Source organism: Haliotis asinina, chromosome 2 (assembly GCF_037392515.1).
Source record: "Haliotis asinina isolate JCU_RB_2024 chromosome 2, JCU_Hal_asi_v2, whole genome shotgun sequence".
NCBI lineage: Eukaryota > Metazoa > Mollusca > Gastropoda > Lepetellida > Haliotidae > Haliotis > Haliotis asinina.
In genome coordinates, this window is record NC_090281.1 from 38880402 (window position 1) to 38896987 (window position 16586).

Here is a 16586-nt window from a genome sequence, read left to right on the forward strand (position 1 = left end):
GAGATTAGATCCAATAAAATACTCAGAAACAAACAATCCTACGTATTTCTCCTCCTCCCTACCTAAATCCTACTTAAATACAGTTAACTTTTCATTGTGTCCACCCTTCATACCTATTCCCGAAAAAAAAAAAAAAACCTACTTGTTCCTGTGCTAATTCCCACCTTCCCAAACTATCACGAAAAGAATACCATATCCCCAAAATGACAAATGATGAATGGAAACCTAAATCGATCTTGATGCAAGTCTTGTGGTCGTCGAAAAACTGACGACGTGACTGGGGAAGTCCCGAACTAGGCCAATGCATACACTCCTTGCTTCTTTGCCCCTCAAAATTGCAGAGCATACAAGAAGCGTGACTTCGTCCTGTCTCCCAGTCCATGAGGTCTGCATGGGCGAAAGCTTCTACAAATAGAACTAAAACGGTAGCTACTTGGAGGCTACCTTTGGAGGATAGACAGAGTCACAAAGCGATGAACTGAGTCCACAATTGACGAAGGTGCCTCAGTTTTGTATCAGTCATGGTAATTGAGGAGCCCCTACATCCCCACATATCCCCATGAACGGGAGAATGGGCATCTGCACAGTCACATGGAAGGGATGAGTATCCTCCCTAAACCTTGAAGAGGAGAGCCAGTAGATCTGCAAAAGCGCCATCCAAAGGATTATTACACTCTCAGTTGAAAGATCTGGGAATACGCCTAGATCCCAGTTTGTCCATTTAAGCCTAACTTGTGCAGAATATGCTACTCTCATCTTACACTGACTTTCAGTATCTTTCCTCTTATTACCACAGAATCTGCAGATTCCTTCATCTGTGCTGTCATTCTCAGCAGACTAGATTGCAGTTACTTTCTCTATATTCACTTACCTGACACTCTTCTTGAAAAAAATACAATAAAGTCCAAAATACAGCTGCCCACATTGTCAGCCGTACTTCCGAACAAAGTCTCATTACCCCAGTTCTAAAACCGCTCCACTGCTTAACTGTGAGTGCCAGGATTCAATTCAAGACATTCTGCCTCACATACAAGTCCCTTCACAGCCAGTCTCCATCCTACATTGCAGATCTGGTCAAACCCTTTAGTTCACTCACAGCAGAAATATCACCTGACAGTGCCAAACTACGAACTTGAAACCTTTGGATACAGAACTTCTCCTACACTTCCCCTGATTTGTGGAATTCTCACCCCTTTGACCTCAAACACTCTGAATCTATGGGCTGTTTTAAATCAAATCTCAAAACCCTTTTTACACAATATTATCATCAATAGCTGTAATCGTTCATGTTTTATGCACCTATTCACTGTAGTTTCCATAACTCTGTTTATATCTTTTATGTATTTTTATGTACTTGTGTAGTGCCAAGAGTATGTTTACGAGTGTGGATATGTGCATGTTATAAAAATACACTATTACCATTATTTCACAGAATAACACACATATACTGAAGAGAGTGATCCTTGCAGTCAGACAGGTAAGGTTCATCACACGCAGCCCAGACAGAGAATGGGACTTTTCCCATGAAACAGTGCCTAGTCGAACCAACCAAGAACATTTTGGAGAAAATGTAGACTGCATTACTCAGAGAGTCAGGAGGGTTGTGCTCTCCTAATCTCACCAAGGGGGTCAAGAACAATGGGGAGCCTGACAACAACGTACTTAGGATGCAAGCGAGACATTACATAGGTGAGGTCCACATATTTATCATGCTTTTCCTGTATCTTGCCAATCACACTGCATCACTTTGCTGTTATTATGTTTATAGATCAGGACAGAATGCAGCAGAGAAGGCTCGAGTGATCCTGGTACAGTCAGGCTAGTAAAGCTCATCACCACCTCAGGGCCCTCGCCTCTCTACACGCAAGCCCAAACAGCGAATGGGACTTCTCCCAGGAAACACTGCCTAGTCGAGCCCACCAAGAACTTTTCGGAGAATATGGAGGCTCCCTAACACTGCAGCCTTCTGCATTACCCAGATTGTCAGAAGGGCTGTGCTCCCAGTGGAGAACACTGGCACTTTCCTGATCTGCACCAAGAGATCAGGAGGTACCAAACCAAGGGCACCGAGAACAATGGGGAGCCTGACAACACTGTACTTGGGATGCAAGCGAGACATTTCAAAGGTGAGGTCCACATATTTATCATGCTTTTCCTGAATCTTACCAATCCCATTGCTGTCAAAAGGGACAGAAAATTCAATAATATAAATAAATTCATTGGCGTTATCAAAAAGGACAAGATCAGGATTGTTGGCAGGAATTTGTCTCAATCTGTATAATGGCATATTCCAGAGAAGTTTGAAACCATCATTTTCCATGATGCCCTGGATATCTTCAGGGCTATACCTCAGAATACAAACCTAAAGTGTGCCTCTCACTATATATTAGGTCATCTCTTGTTTTCCCAGAATAACCGCATATGAGGTTTTTGTTTTGGAGGGACAGGGTTTACTTCAGTTATTGTTATGTAGCGTCATTAATTGATCATCTACATTGTAATTACCCATCATTGATGGTATATATGATAGAGAAAACACTTCTCCTCGGTTTTGGTAGACAATGTAAAACCATCGGGTCGGGAAGTCCCGGGATTTCCCTCCCCATCAGGTTTTACATTGTCTACGAAAACCTTGGAGGCATGTTTTCTCCTATATGTCAAAGCCAAAGGCATAGCAGTGATGGTAGTAAAAGCAGCGATCCATGCCATAATGTCTTTTAAAATATTGTGTTTGTGCCACAATCAATGGTGTTAATGCATGATTCATATGCAAAATATTACATAATTTTTGTTTGCATCATGAATGCCTTTCTAATTTGTACTGTCAGCTATCACTTCAGTCTAGGGTGTGGTACTACCTCCCTAAATCGTAATACAACCATCTGGAGTTCAAGACCCACTTTCCACTGAAACCTTTGCAGTTTTCATAATTTGATTCATATCCCAGCACCACTTTCCGGTCATGTGACCATGAAAAGCAAGTGTGGTGCTGGGATCCTATGCTTAATTAGTGTGTGAGCAGTCTCCATGATGTCATGACATCTCCCCTGACTGTAAAAACTTAACATGGCACTCAGGAAGATAAATGTGAGTCTTGCAACATTATTTCTTGAGCAGATATAATGTTCAAACGTTTTCAGTATTGTTATATATGATATTAGGTGATAGTTTGTTAATGCATTATATTTATGGTCAAGTAATATTAAAATTGTTTACTTACAGTTTTCCATACCTCATCCACTGGCTAACAATTAATGACAACCTCTGCCAACGCACAACACACCATTAAACCCTGTGGATGCCAGTTTTGGTCATTTGTTTTTCTTGCGTCTACCAACGGATCATGAAAAAAATAGGACACCTACTGGATATGATTTTGTATTGCCTTCAATAATGTTAATGTATCCTCTAATAATGACATCAGTTGACTCCTTGAAGCTGACATGGTGTCTGCCCCTCACAGAACAATGTAGACGAATACACTTGGTTGCTACATGAGGTAGATTCGGGGATTATGCACGTGCAATACATGCTGACCGTGGCATGAACACACTGCCGCTTCTGTTTAACATGTGTCCAGTAGTGTGATATAACAATCAATATTGTCATCAAATGACAAGGAGCAAGGATTACTATAACTTGTATTATTTGTAAAATTTATCACTAAAACCAATACCCTCCAATTTTTACCAACACAAAAAGAGGACCCAGTCATTATCATATGAATTCCATGTACTTCTAGACACTTGAAGATTGTATGAGGCTTGTGCTAAGAGGCAACAGACAGGATCAGATGGTCAGGTTTGTTGATGTGGTTGAAACCTTATCGCATCCCAATTGCGTAGATTGATGCTCGTGCTGTTGACCACTGGATTATCTGGTCCAGACACTGTTATTTACAGACCACAATCACACAGTTGGAATATTGCTGAGTGTAGTAATATACAACAACCAACCAGCCAACCAACTGTTTTCTTCTAACTCACCATTTCTGCTTACCCTGGAAGTCAAACATCCCTGGTTTGGGAACACAGCAGGGTCCTTCCTTCACCTGAAACAATCATGTATGTAACTAACTCAGTTGTCTTTCTTAACATGAAGAACAGCATTACAACAGCATATCTATATGGGTCATTTCCCTTTGAAACATGTACTTGATATACGTCTTCCAGTTTGGTTGGGTTTCCACTTCTTTTGGTTCACAGAAAATTATTTTGGAACAGTCCATCCTGTACTCAACCAGGACTGCCCTGAATGGGGTGTGGGTTCATTAATTCTCATTTCATAGTTTGCTAATCACAGACTATGAAACATGTGAACAATAGAATGTATTGTTGATTAGTTGCAAACACATTACTGCTTGTTTAAACAGAAACAATGAAATAAATCAAATAAATCACAACAATATCAAGAGTTAAATCAACAGAAATAATAGTTCAGAGAGATTAATGTTCCTTGAAAGCGTATGAAACTGGTATGACATCCCATGCTGCTGTATGCTGCATGTACAAACCACTGATATGAAAGTTCCTACATAAGACATGTGGTGTCAACATTATTCTTTTTCTTAATACTTGGTATTAAGGTTTACTTGCTGCATGTTTATTTTATGATCTATATATGCTCTTAAGTACATGCAGAAATCAGCTTATGTTATGTCTATTGATATCTTCCTCTGCTGACTACATAAAAAGGAAAACTACAGCGATCCATACTTACCTCCTTCACTGAAGTAGCATGTTTCAGTTTACACTATGGTAGCAAAATCCTGTTCCAAGAGTGACAGGCAAGATGAGTAGCCAGATATTATTCAACAAAGTGTTGGCCGAGATCACTTAATTAAGCAAAGGTTTTCATGTTCAAAATAGACCAATGTGTGTGCCAAGTCTGGTGACTATAGACCAATGTGTGTGCCAAGTCTGGTGACTATAGACCAATGCGTGTGCCAAGTCTGGTGACTATAGACCAATGCGTGTGCCAAGTCTGGTGACTATAGACCAATGCGTGTGCCAAGTCTGGTGACTATAGACCAATGTGTGTGCCAAGTCTGGTGACTATAGACCAATGCGTGTGCCAAGTCTGGTGACTATAGACCAATGCGTGTGCCAAGTCTGGTGACTATCGCTGCCATTTTAAATCAATATTGTATGTTCTTCATGACCAGAAAGAAACATTGTTTGTTAGCTTATGTTCTGCCATAAATTTGTACAGCTTTCAAGATCTGCCCTGTAAAATGTAATGTTGCAGGGACAGCTCAACAGAGCGCAGTTTACACACCTGAAACACATGTTGCAGATTACACCTGTACAAATATGCTTGGGTTAAGCAAAACCATGTGTTGTGATGTAAAATAAGACATTTGTTGTTCATGATGCAAATGTTATGTCATCACTGGATTAGACTGAGTGGTGAGCAAACTGGCCCATCTATATGCACACACTGGCAACAGTAAGGGCAATGTGTTCAAGACAAATGATTTCAACAGCATTGTTTATCATATAATTAGAACATACTTGCATGTGATGGGATGGGAGCGGTTCACTCCCAAACACACACCTCCCTTAAAGGCAGACCTCCCATAAGACAGAGTCAGGGAGTTCATTAATCAGTTGAACAATGTTGTCTCTCCCTATTTAATTAAAGAGCAGACTAACAGAACAGAACAGAATTTTGTTCTCAAAACAAAATCCAAAATGAACCACATTTATTTTTCAACATAGTCCCCTTGTGAGTCAAGACACTTGTTCCATCTTTTCTGCCAGGCGCTGCCATCTCTGTAGAAGGCGCCATTTTGGTCTTCAAACCAAGCCTCAGTAGCAGCAATAAGTTCATTATCATCCTGAAATCTACGACCGCGCAAGTGTTTCTTGAGATTTGGGAACAGATGGTAATCACTTGGTGCCAGGTCTGGAGAGTAGGGGGGTTGCAGCAAGATTTCGTACCCGCATTCCTGGACAGCAGTGGCTGCAACGCGAGAGGTGTGTCCTGGAGCATTGACTTGATGTAGAAGAATACCATGTCTGATCTTGCCCTGGCCACAGGCAAACTGTAGCGCAAATGTGGTTGCACAGCGTAGAGAAAATGACCAGTCTTCTTATATGCAAGCGAAGCGAGCAAAGGTTGGCAACGCACTTCCTTCGCTTCGTTCAAAAAGTATTTTTCATGGCAAAATATAACATCACCACCATCAAAGGTACGCTCCCATTTCATCACTAGGTTGTGCTGTCCGATTTCCAACCCCATACTTAATAATTACACACGTGAAATATGTTTTATTCATGTAATGTCGGAATGTATTTGTCTTAAGTGTCGGTGTCGGTGTTGTTGTTAGATCTTTTGTGACATTTATTCTACAATAAACACACTTCTTGCGTAGTGAGCGTATGAAGCGTGGGAGGTAACTCGTAATGTATTCCATGCCGAATAATAACTTGATCCTTCACTGCTTTGAACTGGAAGCTGGCAGGGGTAATGGAGGCGAAGAATGGTCTGATGTACCACGAGTGGCACTGAAAATGTTGAATAAAACATATTTCACATGAGTAATTGTTAAATATGGCTGTGGAAATCTGAGATCACAACCTAGTGAGGAATTTAGAGTGTACCTTTGATGGTGGCGATATTTAAGTTTGACACGAAAAATACTTTTTGAACCGAAGCGACGGAAGTGTGTTGCCAACCTTTGCTCGCTTCGCTCGCATATATGAAAACGTCTTATTCTCTACACTGCGCAACCACATTTGCACTACAGTTTGCCTGTGCCCCAGGGCTTCTCCTTGATTGAGTGTCGCACTTGCCTCAACAAGTTAGCGTAATATTCCCCATTCATTGTTCTTCCTTTTGGTAAGTAATCTATGTGGATGATGCCTTTGCTATCCCAGAAGACTGTTGCCATTACCTTCTGCACTGATCTGGAGGCTTTGAACTTTTTGGTCCTGGGAGAAGTGACATGTTTCCATTCCATGGATTCTTGTTTGCTCTCAGGATCATAGCAGTGGATCCAGGTTTCATCACAGGTTACTAGCCTAAAGTGAAAATCTTCTGGATTCTTGTTGTATCTGGTTAGCATGGAGTTGCTTATGGTGACATTTGTTTGCTTCATTTCATCTGTAAGCATTCTTGGCACCCATCTTGCGCACACCTTAGACATGACGAGATGTTCATGAAGAATTGTCTCGATGGATCCGTGTGAAATGCCTGTGGTCTCCTCTAACTCATGGAGTGTGATTCGACGATTTTCCAGCACAAGTCTATGCACTCTGTCAATGTTTTCCTGACTAGTGCTTGTTGTTGGGCGACCTGGACGTTGTCATCTTCAAGATTCTCTCTGCCATGCTTAAATTCATTGACCCATCATTTGATGGTAGCAGATAAAGGGGAAGACTTCCCATAAACTGCTGAAAGCCTTTCTTCAATGTTCTTCGCTGATTTTCCTTTAAGAACTAAAAACTTAATTACTGCTCTATACTCTATACTGCCGTGAGGGGGGTCTCTTTCTGTCAATGTGAGCTCTTCAATAACTTCAGAGAGTAGGATACCAAAACTTACAGATCACATCAGCTACACCCCAAGGTTCAATGTCGTACCATAGGCTGTGACACCTGGGTAAGAAAAATGCTCAAGGCTCAAAACTTATTGACATCGCCTCGCAGCTTGACTGCTTGATTACAAAGATTACTAAGTTGGCTTTCATGCAAAATATTTAGCCAGTGACTTATTTCTATTGGTAATGTATGATCTGTTGTCCTAAATTTTGTGAGTGTAAATGGCACTTTAAGATAAGATTCAGGAAAAACTGCATTCTTACACATTGAATAATAAAATCTTATTGATGACTGAGTAATACTTGAATTCCAAGATTGTACAAACTGGTCTAAAAGGGTCCTCTGCATATTATTCTTGAACAAAGTAACATTGCCATATTGAGAGGCCCATACATTCACAAAATATATATGTTGATGTACATATAGTCTGGTTCATAATTATTGAGAATTTTTCTTCTTACTTTGAGCTATCCTAACACCTCAACTGATTCACTGATACTTAAAACTAAGTAATGGTATAAGGGAGGTAACTCATCTTGGCCTACTGAGTATAGTACAATTAGAGTTACCTCCCCTGAATTTGTAGCAGACGTCATTTTCCTCAGCACTGTCAACAATGTCTGCTGAAGATAAAAGAAGGTTGATTTTTGAGTTGTGTAATCAAGGAATTGATGATGTAAATACATTGGCAGAGAGAACAGGAACTCCCCTTTCTACTGTGTATAGGATTAGGAAGAATTTTAAAGAGGGAAAGGATTTTGGGCACCAGAAAGGAGCAGGGAGACCCAGAAAATTGGACTTCTCAGTTCGCGTCCGGCTGGGAATTTTAGCGTCTAAAAAGCAAAGGGCAAGCATCTCCAACATCAGGTATGAAATGATAGAAAGGGGATCAACAGTTGTATCAAAATCTACAGTTTGAAGAAATTTGATTGATCTTGGATGGGAGAAAAAGACTGGAATTCCTTCTCCTCTCATGAAACAAGAACATAAAGACAGGCGTGTTGAGTGGTGTTTGGCACATGAAAACTTTGACTGGGAAAATGTGATTTTTACTGATGAAAGCTCAATATGGGTATATCCCAATAATGTGAAAATATGGACAAAGTCTGCGTCAGCACCGTTGTATCGACGACCTAAATACAGCCCAAAGTTTCATGTATGGGGAGGGATATCCTTATTAGGAACGACCCCGCTGTGTGTGTTTGAGGGAAATCTGACAAGTCAACGCTACACTAACATATTAGATAATTTTCTCCTTCCAAGTGCACATGTGTTTTATGGAAATGATTGGATTTTGCAGCAAGATAATGATCCTAAACACACCGCAAAACATGCCAAGCAGTGGTTTCAGGAGAAAAATGTGACTGCATTACCATTTCCTGCATATAGTCCTGACTTAAATCCCATTGAGAACATTTGGGGGATGATGAAGGAATGTGTGAATCAAAAGGGGTTGACAAAAATTGAAGACATGAAGAGAGAAGTGGTCCGATACTGGGACAGCATAACTCACGAGACACTAACCTATCTGATAGGAAGTATGCCTACCCGTCTTAGACTGTGCCGTGAAGCTCAAGGAGACTTGATAAAATATTAAATTGTTACCTACACAACATGAAAAGGTCAGTTCACTTTCACAATACATTCAATTTTATCTGATGTGTTCTCGTTTAATAATATGAAATGCTTTAGCTATTCTCAATAATTTTGAACCATACTGTATATATGTTTACGCAAAATGTCTAAATTTAAAAGTTTTAATTCATTACATGAATTAATAAAACTATACTAAACACCTAATGTCAACTTTTCCTATATGGGCACATACCATCATTATCAAAGTTACAGCTTAATTGTTTTTTTAGCCTTCTGCAACCATAAAATATATTGTTTTAAGTGGTCTGTCTTTGGGGATGTCTGTCATATGGGAAGATACCATGGGAGCTATTAATTTGAGAATATTAGGCCTGCTATGAATGCACCATGAGGATTTACAGTCACATCACATATACTAAAAGTGAGTGAGAGAGTGAAGTTTTACGCCACACTCGGCAACATTCCAACTATATGGCAGTGGTCTGTAAATAATCAAATCAGGACCATACAATCAAGTATCAATGTACACAACTGTGAAAAAACATGTTAAACAAGTCAGTGAGTCTGACCACCGGATCCTGTTAGTTGCTGCATAGGACAAGCATGGGTTAGTGATGACTAATTCTAAACATTACGAAATGAATATGAATATTGGGTAACGACTATAATACAAGGACTGGTCAAAAAGTTCTTAGCCTAACACAGACAACAAATGATTAAATGAGATTTTAAAAATTTGTTTTTCCACATAATCACCCTTGATTGCAACGCACTGCTCATACCAGCGTTTCGGTTGCTCAATTACATCTGCATAGAACTCTTCTGGAAGTCATGTCAAATTCTCATTTACAGCAAATTTGAGCTCGTCATTACCAGCATAGTGTTTGCCACAGAGTGTTCCTTCAATTTTTGGCCAGGTCAGATGAATATGGAGGATAAGGAAGTTCTTCAAAGCCACACTGATGTACTGCAGACTTTTCACTGATTGATGGTCTCAATCTGTGGGGCAGATCAGCATTGTAGGCACCAGTGATAGATAGTCCTCTCCAGGTAGCCAACATGGATGATGCCCTTCGCATCACAGAACACTGTGGCCATAAACTTCTTAAGTGACCTATAAGACTTGAACTTCTTGGGTGGAGGAGAAGTGGAGTGGTGCCACTCCATGAATTGATATTTTGACTCCAGATCGTAATGATAAATCCATGTTTCATCCTCTGTTACTCATCAATTTTTTAAATTTTCAAAATCATGCACCATCGATTCAAAGTTTGCCTTTGAAATATCACTTCTCTTCTTTCTTCAAATCAACACCGAGAAACTTTGAGACGCATTGCACAGATACTTTGTTCATGCACAAATGATCATGGATAATAGTTTGAATGGATCTATGGCTTATACTCGTTTCTTGTTCACCTTCAGCAATAGTCAGAATACATTTCTCCACAGCTTCCACTATTTCTTCATTAATGGCTGTAGAGGGCCATCCACCCTGTGGGTTTTCATCCAGACTTGAATAAAGCAATCAATCTCTTAACTGTATGAGTATGAACGACAGTCATCCCCATACACCTTCAACATATGTGCATGCATTTCTGATGGCTGAAAGCAATCCAGTGTCAAAAACATTACAACAGCACCTTGTTCCATCTCTCATGTTGAAGCAGATATGTATACCCCAATAGGCTGCAAGGACATGCTGCTTTCGAACTAGTTAATCTATTTGAGTAAAATGACTGGAAATGCTGATGAAGAGCACTGTCCAACAACACTCCTAAGATTTGTTGGTATCATCAGTCTAGAAGTTATGTAGGCCTAGAACTTTTTGACCAGCCCTTGTAACAAGTTAGCTAATGTTTTATTCAATATATTTATTAAAACAGTACTAAAAACCAAAATTAGTTCACATATTTCTGTTTATGTTGAAAGCCTGTCGTTTCTAACATCAGCTTCATATTTCCCTTTGAAAAATAACAGCCAAATACAAGTGTACAGAAGGTAAAAACACTGCAGGAAATATTCATGAATACCCAAATGAATTCATGAAAGGGTAAGCTGTGATTCATCAAACAGTAACAGCTCTAGTTAACATCATATGGTATTCAGGCACAGTTTTCACATGCATTTTCAGATATGGTTTCTAAAATAACCATCCAGAAGAGGGAGTGAAACACAAAAGCAGAACCATATGAAAAACAAAAGGAGCAAATGAGTGAGTTAATATTTAACGTCACATCAGCAATATTGCAGCCATGAAAAGATTCCAAATGTGGGTTTTCAACACTCTATTTCAACATTAGTCTTACCAAAATCTGTGATATAACTACTGAAAATAACTATAACAAACCTGTTTGAATCTTGCATAAAAGTACAGCAGTGCCTCGTTTTCTATTTTCCCTGCTATTGTCCTGACAAATTTTGTAGCTGACTTGAACAGCTCCTCCACATTCTCCATGTCACCTTCCATAAGTGGACACCAGCCTTCAGTCTTCGGGTCAAGCACAATCAATGTGATGTCACTGGCGTAACCTGCCCAGTACATAAAGCATACCGGTATATATGTGTACAGTACATAAAACATACAGTGTTCCCAGAAATTATTGAGAAAATCTTCTTTTTTTTTCTAATGATGCTAAGATTGGAAAAAGGGCTTTCACTACGCACTAAGCATACTAAATAAGGCAGACAACTCTTGAAGGCTTAGAAGGCAGCTCATTACGTCAAGAGTTATCTCCCTTGTCTGAGCAGACGGCTTTCTGTGTTGACATGGCAGAATTTACAGCAAGAGAGAAAAGAAAGCTCATTCTAGATGATTTTGAAAGGGGTGAGGCTGATGCTAAAGTGTTAGCTTGTAGACATGGTATTCCTCTGTCTACAGTATACAGAACTTTGAAGAATATTCAAACAGTAACCGGGATAGAGCACAAAGCAGGGGCAGGTCGGCCTAGGAAATTCAGTGTTGTGGATCGCCGAAGACTTGGGCAGATTGTGAGTAGGGGCAAATTGAAAAGTGTTGAGAACATCAGAAATGAAATGATTAGCAGAGGAAGTCCTCAGGTATGCAATGAAACAGTTAGGCAGGAATTACAGTGACTTAATTGGGTGAAAAAATGTGGAATTCCCTCGCCGTTGATGAAAGATGCACAAAAGGAAAAACGTTTAAACTGGTGTCGGGCTCATGAAAATCAAGATTGGGAGAATGTTTTCTTTTCGGATGAAAGTTCTGTTTGGCTTTTCCCTAATTGTGTGAAAATTTGGACCAAAGATACTGTCAAACCTATCTACCAGCGACCGAAACATAGCCCGAAGTTTCACATGTGGGGTGGCATATCGGCTCGCGGAGTGACGCCATTGTGTGTTTTCACGGGAAACTTGACAAAAGAAAGATACGTTGACATTCTAAATGGTCACCTTCTTCCGACAACACAAACACTGTATGAAGATGATTGGATTTTCCAGCATGATAATGACCCAAAACACACTGCGCGCTACACAAAACAGTGGTTGTCGGGCGAAAATGTTCAAGTTTTAGACTGGCCCAGTTACAGCCCAGACCTAAACCCAATTGAGAATGTGTGGGGAGTCATGAAGGACAGAATAAACCAAAAGGGACTGAGAAATATTGAAGATATGAAGGCCGAGGTGGTCCAATATTGGGATACCCTGTCACACGATTACCTACAAACTTTGATGGGTAGTGTGCCTAGGCGTATTCAGGCATGCATTGCTGAGCGAGGAGGTCTAACAAAGTACTAAAACAAGACTGAGACTGTAAAAGGATGATGTTTTAGCATGTTTATGTAAGTAAAACGCCAGAAGTTAATAAACGTAATGAGTTACATGACGCAACATGATTCTCAGTAATTTCTGGGAATACTATATGTTGGTGTATGCGTATTTTACGACCACAAAAATGGCACACAGGCATTGTTGCTCAGTCAGGTATGGTCAATGTCAACTGAATGTCAAGTAAATATTGACAATGTTTTATATACTTTTTCGAGCCATATCATTGTGATTCTGTGAGGTTGCATAATGCCAAAAATCCACATATTGTATAAATTCAGGGAGTAGAACCAAAGTCTTTGGCTTGGAAAGCCAACATTTTTATTCACAAAGTTTAACCCCATACCTCATATATAAACTACCAGGCAAAAAACGGGCTATCACTTTTAAAGTGATTGCATATCAAACAAATATGCTGGGAAGACCAACATTCACTAAAGCATCTAAAAAGATAGCTACATCCAGCATGTCTACCTCTGAAACAGATTTGTGAATGTAATGCCAAGAGTGGCGACAGCACAAGATCAATTTGCAGACAAACAATCCTTCAACAACTTGGTACAGCTTGTACATGGGCCTAACGCTCTTCCATGGAATGGCCTCCACGTGTACACTGTCCACGCAGACTGTAATGGGCACAAACTCTCAGTGGCAGCAATGTGACCAGGAGACAGTGCCCTTTGCAGATAGTAATATATATGATGGGGGTACGAGATAAAAGCTGCTGTAAAGCTTTATTTCTTAAATAAAGCTTCAGTTAGCCTTTAACTCTCCCCCACCTCTGCTAGTGTGTATCATTTTCATGGTCACAAAGGTAAAAATAGAAAGGTTATATATCAAACTACTAAAAGGGTACAGTAGCCACAGTCCTTGAAGGGTGAAATACAGAAAGATTTGTTTGCGCATTTTACCCAGGGGGGACTGTGTCAGTGCCTTCTCTCACCTTGAGAGTGCCTCGCTCAGAAAGGCCCTTTTAAGAGACCCAACTGATATTATCTTGATCGATTAAGTGATCCTGATCCCTTGCTTCACTAAATGTACAAGTGTCACAATCGCCCTTGATTCACAAAAGTTGCAAGGGATCACAGGAGGCTCAGCGGGATACGAATTCACAATGCACAGTACACAATAAGGCCGCACCGAAACTGATTGCGCTACTGAGGACGGACAGCAATGTACTTGGTTTAATAGGACTATCCTGAAGTTTTGAGATTGCATCATCCTTCCTGGTCCAAATCCATACTTCCTGGTCACCCAATTCTGTTGATCTCAGTGAAAGAATTTAATGTGAATCACCTATAATTTCTTTGGTTTTCGTAATGAAGGCTTGTTGTTATATCCCTTGTTCTATGTGTTTTTTTTTTCGTCTTTGCTGATGGCAGTCCTTTTACTTGGTGCGAGACTTGGTTCAAATCTCTTGTTCATTATGTGACACTTTGCAAGTTCAGAAAGTACTAAACGGAACTCCACCTCTGAGCTTTTACTGTCCGGGAGTGTGCTGGAAATATGGTCGTCTATTGTGTTTAACTTTTTCTGGCTACAATTCTAATTTTGTCATGTTTCAATGCTTTACGATTTAGTTTGGGAGATACAAACTTAAACACAAACCGTGACACCCCCAATGCCTAATACTATATGTGTGGCTACGATGGTAATCAACAACCTGACACATATAGCTCCTAATCCCATACTAGTAGCCATCCAAGAAATTAGAGGCTCTGTGGAATTTCTTACATAATGCTCCCATATGTCACAATGTTGCTCTAATTGATGCTTCATGTCACATAACTGTTTCATACAAAATCCATCTACCATTTCAAATGCTACTTGTACAGGGTACAGTTCCATTCTGTGTTTGTGTAATATATATATTTTATATAAGTTTAATTGGGTTTTTTTGTTAATTTTTAGTACATACACTTCAACCAAATGAAATGTACTCTATCGGAAAGGAAGCTTTTAGCGATCTTCTATGGTAAGGGTGACTCCCTGCAGGCTGGTGTAGGCATCCATGTTCACCCGCATGTAAACACAGCAAAGCTAGTATTGACATCGTTCGATGCTGATGATTGTTCACCGCGGAAGACATGGATGACCATAGTGGATGTCGCAGGCTCATCTTCCAGGACGTCGACTAAATCACTGAAATCGGAGACTGCCTGCAAACTCACATTTTGGCGTTTTGCGTCACAGGTTTTCTCCATAACATGTGGAATATTATATTCCTCAACAATGCACTAAGGATCACGGTGCATCGGGACATAGGCCAAGAGCTGCATTCCATTGTTCCTGACTTTGTTCAGGCAGTGGTCTTTGCTTTCTGTGAACACGTAGGGAGAGACGAACGTGATGTTAATGATCCAATCGATTTGAGAGGGCAACAGCATCCATTTATCATTGTCAGTGAAGACAAGAGTACACTGCTGGTTTTGAGCCATAACCATGCCCTCAACATCGTTAAAGTCAAACAGTTTGCCATCGAAGGCTGGGAATATCATACACTTGTCCTCACCACTGTGGACTAGGTCATACCTAGTGTTGCTGACCGCTCCTTTCACCATCCCAGTGTGAACCATGGTCTTGGTAAACTCTACACTTTTTCCTATGAAATCTAGAATGCATAAAATTGCTCACATGGATGGTACGTACGTTCACGTGTACCACATGACTGTTTTGACAACAAGCCCAATAACCACAAAACACTGCTGCCCAGGCTTCCCAGTAATGCTTCGGCTGCTTTACCTGCAAGATAAGCCAGGGCTTCACCGAGTGATTTCAGATGTTGCTAAAACCTGGTGGTGGTGGTGATGTTGGTGGGCCACTGTCACCCGTCATCAACACAACCAGGGTTGATATCATGAAGACCAATGTCCTCAGAACACTTGTGATGGCGATCCCTTGCGCTCTCAGAACAAAATTTGGATCTTGTTAGCCAATGTGGTGTCCTTGTTCAGGACTTGATCAATGGTTTCCCGCACATGGCTGATCTGAGAACGAAGCTTTTCTCAATTCAAGGAAGTGGATTCCAGTCAAGTCCGTCTCTCATCTTGCAAGTCACACAATCATTTTTCGATGATGGTTTTCATAGCCTCGTCATCTTGGACCTGACTGAGTTTTAGTTTCACATGGGCAGTGAGGTCATCAAGTTCATCCAATTTTCCCATGTTGTTCACAAGTTCTCCATGAACTGTTCGCAGTGCCCTCGGAGTTCTCGAACAGGGAATTCGAAATGCTCGTTCCAGAATATGTCCAACAATTTTTCACCGCTGTAATCTATAGGTTTAAATCATCTCAAAGAAATTTTCCAGCCTGTGTCGTCAGAGCAAGCACTTTTCTCTTGCGCATGCTCACGAGATCAATCTGTGGATGCCTGTGTCGTCAGAGCAATCGCTTTTCTCTTGCGCATGCTCACTAGATCAATCTGTGGATGAGCTCTCAATCGCAGTGTGCCCTTGCTATCAATAACAAACTTGGAATAGTATCATGGAATAATAATTTATACAAAAATTCATTTATTACCACTACAAGCATTATACATTAGGATTCAGATATTAAGAAATATACACATAGCATATTAATTTCATCATGATCAGTAGTAGCTTAGAGGAAGACACCAGCTTAAAGCAAGAACTAATTTCATAGATCTACAACTGCACAAGG

General features: G+C 40.3%; 1 protein-coding gene across 2 annotated transcripts in view; it reads right to left on the reverse strand.

Annotated features, from left to right (window-relative positions):
• The window catches only part of LOC137273700 (acyl-CoA-binding domain-containing protein 6-like), a 211338-nt gene that overhangs the window by 176411 nt on the left and 18341 nt on the right, over positions 1-16586 (reverse strand). For both annotated transcript variants that reach the window (XM_067806498.1, XM_067806499.1), the window contains 2 exons: positions 11488-11669; positions 3987-4051 (listed from right to left, as the gene is read on the reverse strand). In XM_067806498.1, the coding sequence (XP_067662599.1) occupies positions 3987-4051; positions 11488-11607 (185 nt within the window). In that variant the 5' untranslated portion in view covers positions 11608-11669. The remainder of the gene's footprint in view (positions 1-3986; positions 4052-11487; positions 11670-16586) is intronic.